At 46.9% G+C, this 12,789-nt stretch overlaps 6 protein-coding genes across 6 annotated transcripts; 4 read left to right on the top strand and 2 right to left on the bottom strand.

The window, feature by feature from the left end:
* Positions 1-114: 114 nt before the first annotated feature.
* LCP9604111_5018 (phosphate transporter) lies at positions 115-2,197 on the bottom strand (the record flags this gene model as incomplete). Its single annotated transcript, XM_039072782.1, has 5 exons — positions 115-512; positions 567-1,498; positions 1,557-1,888; positions 1,967-2,074; positions 2,135-2,197. The coding sequence occupies 5 exons, from the start codon at positions 2,195-2,197 to the stop codon at positions 115-117; spliced, it is 1,833 nt and encodes a 610-aa protein (XP_038928989.1).
* Positions 2,198-2,743: 546 nt separating this feature from the next.
* LCP9604111_5017 (uncharacterized protein) lies at positions 2,744-3,878 on the bottom strand (the record flags this gene model as incomplete). Its single annotated transcript, XM_039072781.1, has 6 exons — positions 2,744-2,793; positions 2,856-2,981; positions 3,033-3,233; positions 3,283-3,435; positions 3,491-3,624; positions 3,679-3,878. The coding sequence occupies 6 exons, from the start codon at positions 3,876-3,878 to the stop codon at positions 2,744-2,746; spliced, it is 864 nt and encodes a 287-aa protein (XP_038928988.1).
* Positions 3,879-5,830: 1,952 nt separating this feature from the next.
* Positions 5,831-6,820, top strand: LCP9604111_5016 (uncharacterized protein; the record flags this gene model as incomplete). The annotated part of the gene is made up of 2 exons (XM_039072780.1): positions 5,831-6,185; positions 6,258-6,820. 2 exons carry the CDS (start codon positions 5,831-5,833, stop codon positions 6,818-6,820), a joined length of 918 nt encoding a protein of 305 aa, XP_038928987.1.
* Positions 6,821-9,795: 2,975 nt separating this feature from the next.
* On the top strand, positions 9,796-10,320 carry LCP9604111_5015 (uncharacterized protein; the record flags this gene model as incomplete). Its single annotated transcript, XM_039072779.1, has 3 exons — positions 9,796-9,924; positions 9,980-10,213; positions 10,267-10,320. The coding sequence occupies 3 exons, from the start codon at positions 9,796-9,798 to the stop codon at positions 10,318-10,320; spliced, it is 417 nt and encodes a 138-aa protein (XP_038928986.1).
* Positions 10,321-10,900: 580 nt separating this feature from the next.
* Positions 10,901-11,644, top strand: LCP9604111_5014 (uncharacterized protein; the record flags this gene model as incomplete). Its single annotated transcript, XM_039072778.1, has 1 exon — positions 10,901-11,644. One exon carries the CDS (start codon positions 10,901-10,903, stop codon positions 11,642-11,644), a length of 744 nt encoding a protein of 247 aa, XP_038928985.1.
* A 414-nt stretch (positions 11,645-12,058) lies between these two features.
* On the top strand, positions 12,059-12,721 carry LCP9604111_5013 (flavin-dependent quinone reductase; the record flags this gene model as incomplete). Its single annotated transcript, XM_039072777.1, has 1 exon — positions 12,059-12,721. The coding sequence occupies one exon, from the start codon at positions 12,059-12,061 to the stop codon at positions 12,719-12,721; it is 663 nt and encodes a 220-aa protein (XP_038928984.1).
* Between the last annotated feature and the right edge of the window lie 68 nt (positions 12,722-12,789).

Here is a 12,789-nt window from a genome sequence, read left to right as displayed (position 1 = left end):
AACAGCAACTATTGGTTTATATCCACGTAACCGCGTAACCGGGACTACCAAAAAAAATAAATAAAAGGAATCAAAATTTATACAGAAGAATTAATTATAAATGAAAAGCAATACCTAAGCACTCATTGAAAGCGCCCGATGCCGTGATGTCCGTTTCCGACAATCAGCATCTCGACTCTTGCGCCCCATTCGGCCAAGAGACATGCTCTCAAGAGTCTCGGGCTTACCACCCCAAAGCTTAGTTCTGCCATTCCGTTTTTGTTGTATAGGTGGAATCCAGAAGTGCGTGACTGCTGCGCCGATGATCATGCAGGCGCTGAAAACAAGGAGAACAATGCCGTGCTTGCGGGTCGATGCGTTACCCGGCCCTGCGCCGAAGTGATAATATGCTGAGAAGATTTGTACGAGAATAGAACCCAGCTTTCCAGCCCCAGCGCTGATACCGTGACAGGTTGCGCGGTATCGGGTTGGGAAGATCTCGGCGGGGATCATATAGGTTGTTGCATTGGGGCCTGTGGGTAGTTGGTTAGAATGATTTAGTGCATCGTAACCCAGGTTTGACTTACCAAAGTTGAACATGATTTGGCCAACGATGTACAATGCCACCACAGCAGGAGGGTGGGAGTAAAGACAGACGAACATGGTTCCCAGGGCGATAAACAGAGCCGCTAGTGCGAGGAACATGTACTTTTGCAGTGCCACGCGATCCAGTTTATGGGCAAAGACAATGAGCAGTAGGCCACCGACAAAACTTCCGATGTTGAGCACAATCAGCCCGCGCACAGAGGTTTCCATGAACATCGTGTAGATATCGGCGTCTGGTGAATCGTCTGTCATCCAGCTCGGTGCCGCCGCGGAGATATGAAGCTGGCCCCACGTCTTTGCTAAGAATTGAGGGCTCGACAATCCGATACCGTAGAAGCCGAAATCAAGGAGGAGCCACGCGAGAGAGCAACCAGCCAAGCTGCGCCAGTTCCCTTCTGTCCAGAAGTACCGCATGATGTCGCTCCGTGCCAACCGCCAGTGAGAGTTGAGGGTAGCGGGGGGTAAGCGGGTGAACTCGTCATCATCTTCATCGTTATCGAAAGTCGAACGGCTAGCAATGGACGAAATCGGAGGTAGTTGAATTGCGCTACCGGCACTGCATGTCGCAGTGTTTCCCCAGCCCACAGAATCAATCATACCGGGCGTGTCACTGAAAAGGGTGGTTGCATCAAACTCCGCCGTGACGGGATCGTCCACGATATCGACTAGGTAGCGAGGGCTCTCTGGGATGGCGAACCGGAAAAGAGTAGCGACTGCGCCGGGCACGACTCCGATGGCGATAACCCAGCGCCACATTATATCGACAGTGCGGGTGATGTCTTCACCCGGAGTGCTATTAGCACGAGCCACTGCGATAACAACCAGTGAGACGATGTTGCCTGCAATCTGACCGAGTGGCTGCATGAAGAAGACGGTAGCCATCATGCGGGCGCGATGCTTGGTGGGGGCAAATCTGATATTTCAAGGGTCAGTTTTTCCACAATTGAAGATTTCGAGATCGATCGACATACTCAGACGTAATCACTGCACTGAGTGGATAATCCGCGCCTACTCCAATACCGACACAGATTCTCCACCAAATAAGCCATGCAAAGACGTTCATGCTTCCGTCCACGCCTGTCGAAGACATGACCACACCTAGGGTGGCTGTAATGAGGAGTACCAATTCAACACCGTACATCTTCTTGCGCCCGTTCTTGTCGGCAAGAAATCCAAATGCCACTTGCCCTAGCAGGGTTCCCCCAAGTGTTGCGATATTGATGCATGTGAGTCGTAACGAGGAAGTGTTGTCTCTCCAGTATACGTAGGATATCATCGGTAAAGCCATGTTACTGGCAAATAGCTGTGTCGAGTATTAGCGGTTGCCGTTTATGCGTTGCGACAACATTTCAATCTGCTCTGAAACAGGGGGCTCACGCACTGTGTAACCATCGAGGAAGAACCCAAGACCGGCGACCAGCACGACAATCCATTGAAAGCCTTGCCTGTCGATAGTCTCGTAGATCTGTCGCATGCGGACATATCGATCCTAAAACCGAACTATTAGGAACCTGCATCATGCATGTCATGCTGTTCGGAGATTCCATACCTGCTCATGGTCGAAGTCCCTGGCACGGTCGGTTTTATACAACCGGGCGTGGAACTTGCCCATTGTGAATATTAGAAAGTTGAAAGATGGTTAAAGACTTAAAGTCCTACATTTTCGCAGAAGATCAGAAGATGCTTAGATTATACCCGGGGCTTCCAAGGTTTACAAACGAAATACAGACGGAGGCCCGTGATCCCTGCAGGCGCTAATGCGGGGCTAAGCTGCGAGCAAGACAAAGCTTTAGGGTTGTTCCCCCCACGTGCGGCGTCTCTTGAGCTTGACTTGTCCGTGGCCATCACGACGGATCCACATGCAACGGCCAGCCCACGAGGACTCCCTTGAGACATGGCGAATTTAGATTAGATGGTTCTTGTATTATTACCAATTGAGCCATTTATTCTAATTAATCACTTAATGTTGCATTCGATTATTCATTTCTTTCATTATATTTCATTATATTCCAGACGCAATTCTAGTCTCAAAAGGTATATGCAACGCCCAGGGGTATCTTGGTATTATGTGATACATATCGGCCCCTCTGCCCAGGAACTCCAACTCCATATAAAATCCATAGCAATTGAGGGATTTATATCTGTCCTCGTGAACGCTTCATCCAATCGTCAGGTCGTATGACAACATCTGACAAAATGCTGCGCAGTCTGGGAAAGAGAGAGGAATAAGCGAATAGTCCGAAATGAAAGAAACTCAAATGTGCACTGACCATCATCGTCAAGAAACTGAATCGTAAGATTCCGCATTTGACACAGAATCTCGAAGTTCGGATTCAGATCCAGTAGGGCTGGCCGCCCGGCCTTTTTCGGGGGTTTAATTGAGCCGATACAGTTCACTAGTCGGGCTGTTAGCAAGGTCGCTGTGGCCGGATCGAACCGAAACTCACGGGGTATGGAAACGTATCGTTTGAGCTCCCTCCGCTGCGAGTTAGCGAAGAATAGCATTACACGCTTCCCATTGTGCCCGCGGAGGATGCGAAGATTTTGGCTGATGCACTCTTCGCCCCGGCCTTTAGACTTGGCCTCGGCCATCCCCCCGATAAAGATCAACTTGGAGCAGAGCAGCAGTTCTTGAAACCGTACGCAATCTGCGAATGTAAGCGGATGTTCATCCTCCAAGGTTTCTCGGTCGCGTACCATCCCAATGATCGAATTTATATGATAGCTGCGTCATGAATACCGTGCTTCCCGTTTGGACCGTTTGCTGGTCCATAAAGGACACGCGAAGAGGGTAATCGTCGCCTGATTTTGGATGCTCTAGGTGGGGGACCGGCAGTTTTGTATTGGAGACTATGATATGAATGATCAGCATGTTTATCTTTCGGAGATATGCGACACAACTCACAGCCATGGATAAAAGGTGTTTGCTGGCCTAATCCTCCTCCGAGTTCAAGACATCTCAATGCGCCCGTTGAGTCCTTGCAAATATCAATGAATTTGTATTTCAGCTTGAATAGTTGGCCGTTTTTGACAAATGAACTGCGAACAAGTCAGCGCATTCCCACCGGAGGGAGCCATGTTCTCGACACAAACATTTGCACAGAAGGAGTCAGCTCGAGCCGCACGACTTCATCGTAGAACTGCCAGGATTGCTTCCTCGAGCTGGACCCTGGGGATGTCGCAGGACTCGGAAAGAGGATACTCGTTGACGCGGACGACACGGTGGAGGCGGAATGGGAGCTTTGGCGTCGATCTACCCACTCCTGGCAATCTCGAGGAGCAAAAGGGTTCATTCTCTCGTTCTATACAAGGGATAGGTAATGTTGAAGATACGATCGGGCGGATCCCGTCTGAAAAAGATCGGCCAGGAACACAAGTGGCATAATTGACGATAGAATTATATGTAGAAAAAGTAAATATACACTCGAACCTATGATATCCAGAAACCGAAAATACGTCGGGGATGAGCGTAACATAATGTGGAGAGGGGATGTGGAACGTGCTAAAATGGCTGGCTATCAGATCACGACGGGTCCCACTTGCATCGTGCTTTCCCATGTGGCTTTGTTAAATTTCATTGGGACGTTCAGCTGTTTGAGCTTGAATGATATCAGTATTACGGAGGACATTATCCGAGCTACCGTTGGTATAATTGCATTTTTTACCTCTATTAGCCAGGACCGATGCGCTTAAATATTCCCGAGGTTACTCCGTCTATATCTACACCTTGGAAGCTAGGCTAAATGATCCACAAACACCCAGAATACTTCTGGAACTGGTCTGGAAATTCTTACCGATCAGCATCCCATGGTTATAGTTCCGATGCCTGCAGCTTCCCGATGCGGGTCGCATAAACTCGGCTTTATAGTAGAGCCAAGGTGCCAATCAATGCCGAGACTCATGAAGTATAATTGATCTTGGGCATCCAGTCACACTCTTCAGACCCTGCACAAATCGGTACTAAAACACGTAATAGCTCTTTCCGCCGGAGTTATAGCTCGAAACTAGGCTTTCAATTTCCCTTCTTAGCTCTCGGACCCAGTGCCATATCGACATGCCTCGATCAACTATCGTTTTTTAGCCCAATCAGCGGGCCTAGTGTGATGTATGTTCGGGACTCGTTAGCCGCATTTGCAGACATAAATAGTCTTCAGATTAGTAGAGCTATATTTGTTATTTTATACTAATATGCTCCCGCAATTAGTACACGTCACAGAGGGTATAATTGAGTAAACCTCCAATGATAGAGGCGATTTGATACAGCATAGAAAGCCACATAACTACCTTGGCCACTACCACGAGTGATGTTTGTAAGATACTCGTCCAATACACACTGTTAGTTAGAGATCTGTTCGCATTGCCTAAACAGTCATCTTCCCAGGGATAATTGCCGACCTGACTGCCATTGACAAGTTACATAGGAAAAGCCGCGACCTGCAGATTCGTTGTTCGAGCTCGATAACCAGAGAATCCGACACGCAGTCGTGCTAGGACCCTCGCTCAGCATCGGCCCATTGTTAAATGAGCTGGAGCATAAGATATATTAGAATTAGCCCATACGAAAATGAACTAGATAAATTGAACGGAAGATGGCTCTGTTTGTCAGTGGAGATTAATAGTCCCGCATTTTTGATTTCAGGATCGAATCTGTCAAGATTGGAGGTGGCATGGGAAGACGTCACATTCCTCTCTACAGCGCGGGAAAGAGTTTTGCCTACCACTTGGGGTTATATTGTTCGCAACTATAGTCAGACTATGTAAGAAATGAATGTTAACTACTAACGACTTATCTAAGATTCATCTTACTTCTCTCTAAATTGTACCCGAATTGTAAATTTGGCTGTCATTATCTTGTCTTAAAAGGGTCAGCTTTTGTCCTTCGGAGCTCTTAGAGTCGTCTATCAGGGCTGAATGTAACTTCACTGACTTAATAATCATAGACCTCTAACTTGAATCAATTACACTAGCCTGTGATGTAGGTGGGCTACATATAAAAGCGAACTTGACAGCAGGCATCAACATTTCCTTGTCATCATCCATCAAGCTTCTGATCCAACACAGCATGTATCTCAATCGTCCAAACTATCTTTGGCAACTTATTTACATCTACTCGTACAGCTTACAACTTGCTAACGCCCCAGACATATCCTTTTGACATTCAATCTACGTCTTATCTTTACTCCGTCATACACAAGACGAAATCCCCTGAACTGATGACAAAATCAAGACACTTAGCGAAGTCAAAATGTTCGTCCCCGACGCAGAAGATCCAGGATCTAGATTTCAGGGCGAGCCTCACTTCAACATGGCTCCAGTCGCTCCAGCTCCAGCTCAGTTCGGTCTTGGGTACTTCGGTCCTCCGTCCGTTGACCCTAGTCCTGTTGCTTACGGTCCTTGCAAACCGCCGCCAATTTACCCTGTTTTACTTGGGCCCGCTCTTCTATCCCAAATAATCGAGCCCTCTTCTGAATCAGCCTCCCGAATGGTGGATGGCAAGCCGGTGTTTCATCCGCAGTTTGGATATTACCTCGGTCTTCGACCAATTGACTTACAGCCATTTGTCCCCGCGTCTTTTCCCTATCTCCCTCCTCTCTCGTATGGTGAGTGTCTTTTTTCCTCGCTCTCAATTGCTTGCCTTCCTTTGAACATTACTTTTACTAACCCGAACTCAGCTTCTTTCCCCGGCGAGATCTCGGAGAGCAAATCCCGCGAGTGCCTTGCTGCTCACCGCAAATTCATGAACTGGATCCATACGGTGTACTATTCATCAAAGTCGCCCGAATCATTTGTGCAAGCATGGCAACGAGCCCTCAAAGAGATGAAGCAGGCCTTTGGATCCCCATATCTTCCCACGATCTTCATCCTCAACCAATTCCTTGCTGCGGTCAGTGTAAATCCTGACACCATTCCATGGGTTGAGTCGCTCCACTTTGAGAAAGGTTCTCTGCCAGCATCCATACTAGATGAAGCCTTCGCCGATTTCCTGGAGTTTGAGGCATACCGACTAGGAAACCAACAGTCGCCCTTAGGTAACCTAGGTGCTGACGTCGCTAACGTGTATCAAATTGAAAATTTCGCCAAGCATTACTGTCCCTTTCACCTGCGTCTCACAATGCATCCCATTGAGGAATGTTTTCGAAACCCACAGAACACGAAGCGTAGGAGAAAGTGGAGGCGGAAGCAGGCACGGATGGCAGCAGCTCTTGAGGCCGAAAATGGAGGCGGCTATGATTGACATGTTCTGTTGGAGAGGTTACCGGCCATCAGGTGAGATTTAATTTCTAGTGTCCTTGTCGTGAAGAGGCTACGGCTCTTTGTTTTAATGAGTGGGATCTGTGTTCAGTCTTTTATTCTTTCATTTCTCATGTCCACTGTTGACACTTTCCTACCAAGATGCCCTCTCCTTCCGTTGCAGATGTTTTGAACATCACCAACTTTCACACCCATGAATGCCTGAAGGATCGGCTACAGCAGCCAGATTAATTACTTCTTGCACCTTTCCCTTTTTCTTTTCTGTCATTTACTTTGCAATTGATTTATGAAAATTTTCTCCATTCTAAAATTGCTATTTTATCTCTGGTGTAGTTTGCATCATCCTATCCACCATGCCTGCTATAATATGTATGCGCTGTTCTATATATCCTGCTCTTAACATAGCTTTTACCATCCATCTCTTCGGTTCTATATTCCTTCCGCGTATTTCATCATTGTCTGTCTACCATCTATTCCTCACGTTATCATATTTCTTCTATCATCTCTCCCTGTCCTATTCTTCTAAGATTTCTCCTCCCTTCACCATTTATACATATCTGTTCACGTCTTACCCCCCTTTGTTGATAGAGCTATAGAACGAGAATACTTCCATCAATTGGTAAGATGGCCGAGTTGGTCTAAGGCGCCAGGTTAAGGTTTACCTTGACTCCACAACTAGTAATAGTTTCCTGGTCTCGCAAGAGGCGTGGGTTCAAATCCCACTCTTATCATAACTTTTTGCTTTTTGTTCATATCGATTGCTTTTTGATCTAGTTGGTGAAGTTTTATAGTCAAAATTTGTGTGGTTTGGTCGGTTAGTTCGGTTAAGAAATTTTCTTTTTTGTGCGTCTAGTATGATACGTCGGCAATATAAAACCAAACTTACTTATTAAGATGGCATATTAATTCAGCTATAGGAAAGCTAACTGCATCTTATATGTTAGATCTAGAAGAAAAATCTCTAGAACAACAACAGGTATACTATCTCGGGTATGACACTTGCATGGCATATTGTGAAAAACTAAGTCTATATAAATCGTTCAATCTTAATTGCTTAGGGTAGTCCTTTCCATACATTTTTGCTTCTTAGATACATAAGGTGTAATAAGGTCAGGTGAACACTTTCAGAAATGACAGGGATTTCCGTCAATACAAGTCCCTTAAGCTGGACCAGATACTAGCTTACCTGATCCAGTAGGTTTGGATAAGTCCTTAGCGACACCTCGAAAATGTGGAGCTAGATTTTTGGGCATTAAGAAGGTAGATAGAACTAGCCTGCATGTTGATCTAGGTTATAAATGAGGGATACATCGATGAAAACGTGTCTTGTTTCGTTAAACCTTCGAGCACCTAGAACATAGACCGTATTCGATAACGAAGAAATCCAGAAAGCTGAGAGAAAATGTATTCCTAGGCGTAGAAAGAAGAACATGTCCCATCATCCCGCAATCAAGTTGCAGCGACCGTAGATTATGGGATTGAGAAAGAAGAACAGTCACAAATGCATATATGTCACCTGTTCCGACATAGATCCACTTCTCTGACAGGGAAACTGTCTCTTTGTGATATCTTTCACAGCGTTTACCTAATCCGGTAATACAACTGACTGTCACTAGAAATGAGAGCTAATCGAGTCTCCATCTATTTGACATCAACTCGTCTTCCTGATCCGCTGCTGGATACAGTAACTTCGAGGAGATCATGCTCACGTGGTGGACGTTCGTGAATGACACGCCATGGCCCGCTTGAGGGGAGCGGGTCTGTCAATATCGACTTGGCAATATAATGAGCTCTCCGGGGAGTGAATTTCCTCATTTTGATCTGGTGAAAGTGTGTAAGAAGATTTTCCAGGAATGGCGAATAGTTGAGAGAATCACATTCATGCAAGTCAAACAATAGGATCATTAGAAAGTACAGATATATTCTGGTTTTTTCTGCGGAGTTGGGGACCCGGGGCGAAGACGTCACTTGGCCCCTGCAGATCTGAGGATATTGTGGGCGAAATACCGCTATCCATGGATTTTACCACTTTATGCCACGATTTGATGAATTAAAAGAGGGATAATCAATAATGGGAGACTTACATCGTACTTTACATAACAATAGCCAATGTGATTGTGTTCAAAGGCCCTCTAGGAAGGCTTATATGCATCTCAACCTAACCATCCGGATGTCGGATACGAACTTAACACCGCGATCTAAATATAGGAAGCAGGAAAAACTGGGGATAAGTGGAAAGCACGACAGTCAATCAATTACAACGAGCCCATCCCATGTGTATGATTCAACGATCGCTACCAAATGTATCATCCCACCTTGAATATACTAATTTTGGCCCGTTTGTCCTGTAAGATTTGCTCTACTCAGCCTTGGGTTGAGGCTGAACAAACAGTCTGACCTCATCTATCTGCGTTGGAGACTAGTCTATTCCTGGAGTCGTATATAAAGACCAGCTAACTAATGATTTGATGCGCTATGTTTTACGAAGTAGACGCTGATCTCTCGTCACCACTTTGGCTTAAGAAATATCATGGGCCCGTGTGAGACAGCCAGTACACCGCATGTCCTCAACCCTTAAAACATCACCAATAATATAGAGGACTGGTTTGAAATCAAGCCTGAATGCGTTGACATCAAGTGAGACCCAGTCAGGTTACTTATTTCAATACCTATGCAAGGGAGATTTCCAGTTTAGTTTCCCGATTGACCTTAGCGTCAGGCTGTCCGTGGCTTCCGTGAACTAACTATGGGATATATTTGAAACTTGCACAGACTCGGCCAATCAACGTCTTTGATACTTTTAGAATTCCAGGGGTGGCTACTCGGGCTGGCCCTTCACCCGGATTTCGAGCACATAAATACCCCAGAATCATCGCATTTTCTACAGTAACTCGCCATACAATAGAACATCTTACGCCATCTCACCATATTACCAGCAAATTCTATATCTCTATCAAAATGAAGTCCTTCTTCTCCGTTACTCTCTTCATCGCCGCGGCCATTGCTCAGAGTGCCACCATCGGACTCCCCACTGAGAACCAGGAGATCAATCCCGGCACGGAAGTCGTCGTCCAAGTGCAGCGTCCTGTAAGTTCCAGAGTGACCTCATCACAGAAATCCGGTTTACTAATTGATCATCCAGAACTCTCTAAGTGGGTCCACGGAGGTGGGCATAGCGATCGGCCTCTCCTCGTGTGCATCCGCACCTTGCAGGAGCGCAGAGGATATTCTTGGAACAATTCTATACAACGGGCCTTTCAGCCCTGTGTACCACGAGACCAACCTGCCCCCGTATGAGAACTTTACGATCACTGTGCCGGCTTCGGCTACCGTTGGCAAAAGCCAGATTAATGTCGCCCATGCGGCTCTGATTGGTGTAAGTAGATCTCTTGCATTGAAAGGAATTCAAGCATGCTAATTGAATTGCAGGCCGGTCCTTCCGCGTTCTTGGAGTCTTTCAACCAGACTGTCTTCGTTGTCTAGATTGGTGCCAGATCTAGAGTCTGGAGTCGGCTTTGTGCCAGCTTCGTACATATGTCTTTTCATTCTTGTTGTAAATCGCATTTTGTTGTGAATATGCCTTAAGTGGATTTGTTGATATATTTGAATACAGTTCAGTTTCGCAAATAAATTTGGTTATACATCTATACCTCCAACAATACGCTCGAATGAAAGATATGAACCGTTCTTTAATGTACAGGAGAATATGAGCAGCAGACGCCTTTGAAAGTGGCGTTGCCCGGGTCTCGAGGGTTTCTTTGTTTAGGACCAACCATTTTTCATTAGTCTTTCCTATTGAACTCTTCATTCGGACATAGCCTCTATTCAATACTCAACCTATAACTGGTTTGATTCTTTCGAGTCTTATTGATACCTGGACCGGGCCATCTATAAAATCCGCCTGTTCATCTACTCTTTGTCCCGATTCTGACATGAATAAGACTACAACAAGTCTCAATAAACATCATGTGCACCACTGGGATTCTCCCTCGGAAATGAGAGCTTTCTCTTGTCTTCGATCCCACGGAAAATCCGCACATCGTCACTCGTTAATTCTGTCATGATGGACAAGGTCTTCTCTCGCGACTACAACCCCATCCCCAAAGCAGATGCCGATGGGGACAGCGATGTCACCATCACGAACAGACCGCCCCGCCGGGGCCTACAACAATTTTTGAAACGAAACCTCGCCGCAATAACCATAACCGGCCTGCTGATGGTCCTGTTACTCCTGGTGATCGCCGTAATCACAGCCATCGCCGTGGAACCCTTCCGCAAGGTCATTGTCCTAAAACGGCCACCCTCTGACTCGCTCGCATACCCCGAATCACTCGAAGGCCAGCGACAGTGCCTGCCACCAGCTCCACGAGTACGATACTCATGCGGCAACTCAACCAAGGAGGCCGAAGCGCTCGGCTGTGCCTACGACCCTCTTGCTGGCTGCTGGCTGCACAAAGAATGTCCGCATGACTTCACGCACGAGTTTGCGCATTTCAACAATGGAAAGCCCTTTGTATATTTCTATGACGAGGCTGCCACACAGCAAATGAAGGATTACACCGAACTCGGCAATAACCCGGACTTCTACTGGACTGCTGTCCGTGAGCATCTGGTCCATTGTCTGTATCTCCTTCGTCGAGGCCACGATGTCCACATGCGTGGGGGTCGTCTGGACAATATGCTTGGGGATCTAGAGCATGTCGATCATTGTACCAACATGTTGGCTAATTGGCTGCGGAGACCGGATCCCGCTTTGGAGGAGATAGGCACGCAGGGCCAGACTCATTGCTTCATGTCCTGTGCTTGATTATTGGGTATATATATAGTCATGGATCATGGGATCAAATAAGACGGATATAGGCGCCAGTAATCCCGTGTCTTGGACAGATGGTGTTGAACTTTGTATTGTTTTACTAAAAGTCCAGAATGACAGTGGCTTTCCAGTGTTTCCCACTATTATGTTATATATCTTGATCCAAAAAGAAGAAACAGACATAGTCTATTCTGATTTATTCCAACAATACTTGAAGGTAAAAATAAATATAGGAAATTCAAGCTTTCCGGGTATCTAATCTCCGACTTGACTTCCGTTATGTCCGCAACCGTGAAAATAGGCCTCCACGAAATTATAGGCTCCTACGAAACTATAGGCTCCAACTTCTTTTATAACAATCATCCAACTCGCACCTATCTCCCAGAAGCTCCTATTCACATACTCAAAATGCCTCCCAAACGTGTCGCGATAGTCACCAGCAGCACCCGCAGCCCCCGGCTCAACCCCACGATAACGCAGTACGTCTATGACGTCCTCATCTCCGACCCGACAATCCCAACAAACCACAGCAAAGCAACCGACACAGACCCGCGCCACATAACCTTCGAAATCCTCGACCTGGCAAAGCAGTCGCTACCCCTCTACGACGAATCCGTCATCCCCGCCGGCCTGCCCGCCGAAGACCCCACCCCGCACTACAGCAAAGCGCACACGCGGGCGTGGTCCGCGGTGGTGCGCCAGTACGATGCTTTTATCTTCGTCACGCCGCAGTATAACTGGAGTATCCCTGCGAGTCTGAAGAACGCGCTCGATTATCTCTACTTCGAGTGGAAGGGGAAGCCGGCGGGGATTGTTTCGTATGGAGGGCGGGGTGGTGGGAAGGCGGCGGATCATCTGCGTGGTATCTTGACCGGCTTGCACATGAGGGTGGTTGGCACGGCGCCTGCATTGCCGGTCAAGTTTACTGGGTTTCCTGTTGGGACGTTGTCGGAGGAGGAAGAGAAGGTGGAGCTAGATGAGAGGGATCTTGTTGGATGGAGGGAAGCTGGGGTTGAGGGGATGATGCGAAACTTGGGAATGGAATTGGTTTGTGAATTGGATAAGGAGTGATCTAGTCTTCAGCAGATAGCATGGCAGGTTCTTCCTGGTCCGATGTGATGGAACTTATGATTTAGTGA

Source organism: Penicillium roqueforti (assembly GCF_015533775.1).
Source record: "Penicillium roqueforti strain LCP96 04111 chromosome Unknown scaffold_11, whole genome shotgun sequence".
NCBI classification, from domain to species: Eukaryota; Fungi; Ascomycota; class Eurotiomycetes; order Eurotiales; family Aspergillaceae; genus Penicillium; species Penicillium roqueforti.
The sequence above is the reverse complement of the archived record's forward strand: the minus strand, read 5'-3'. Positions and strand labels throughout refer to the sequence as shown.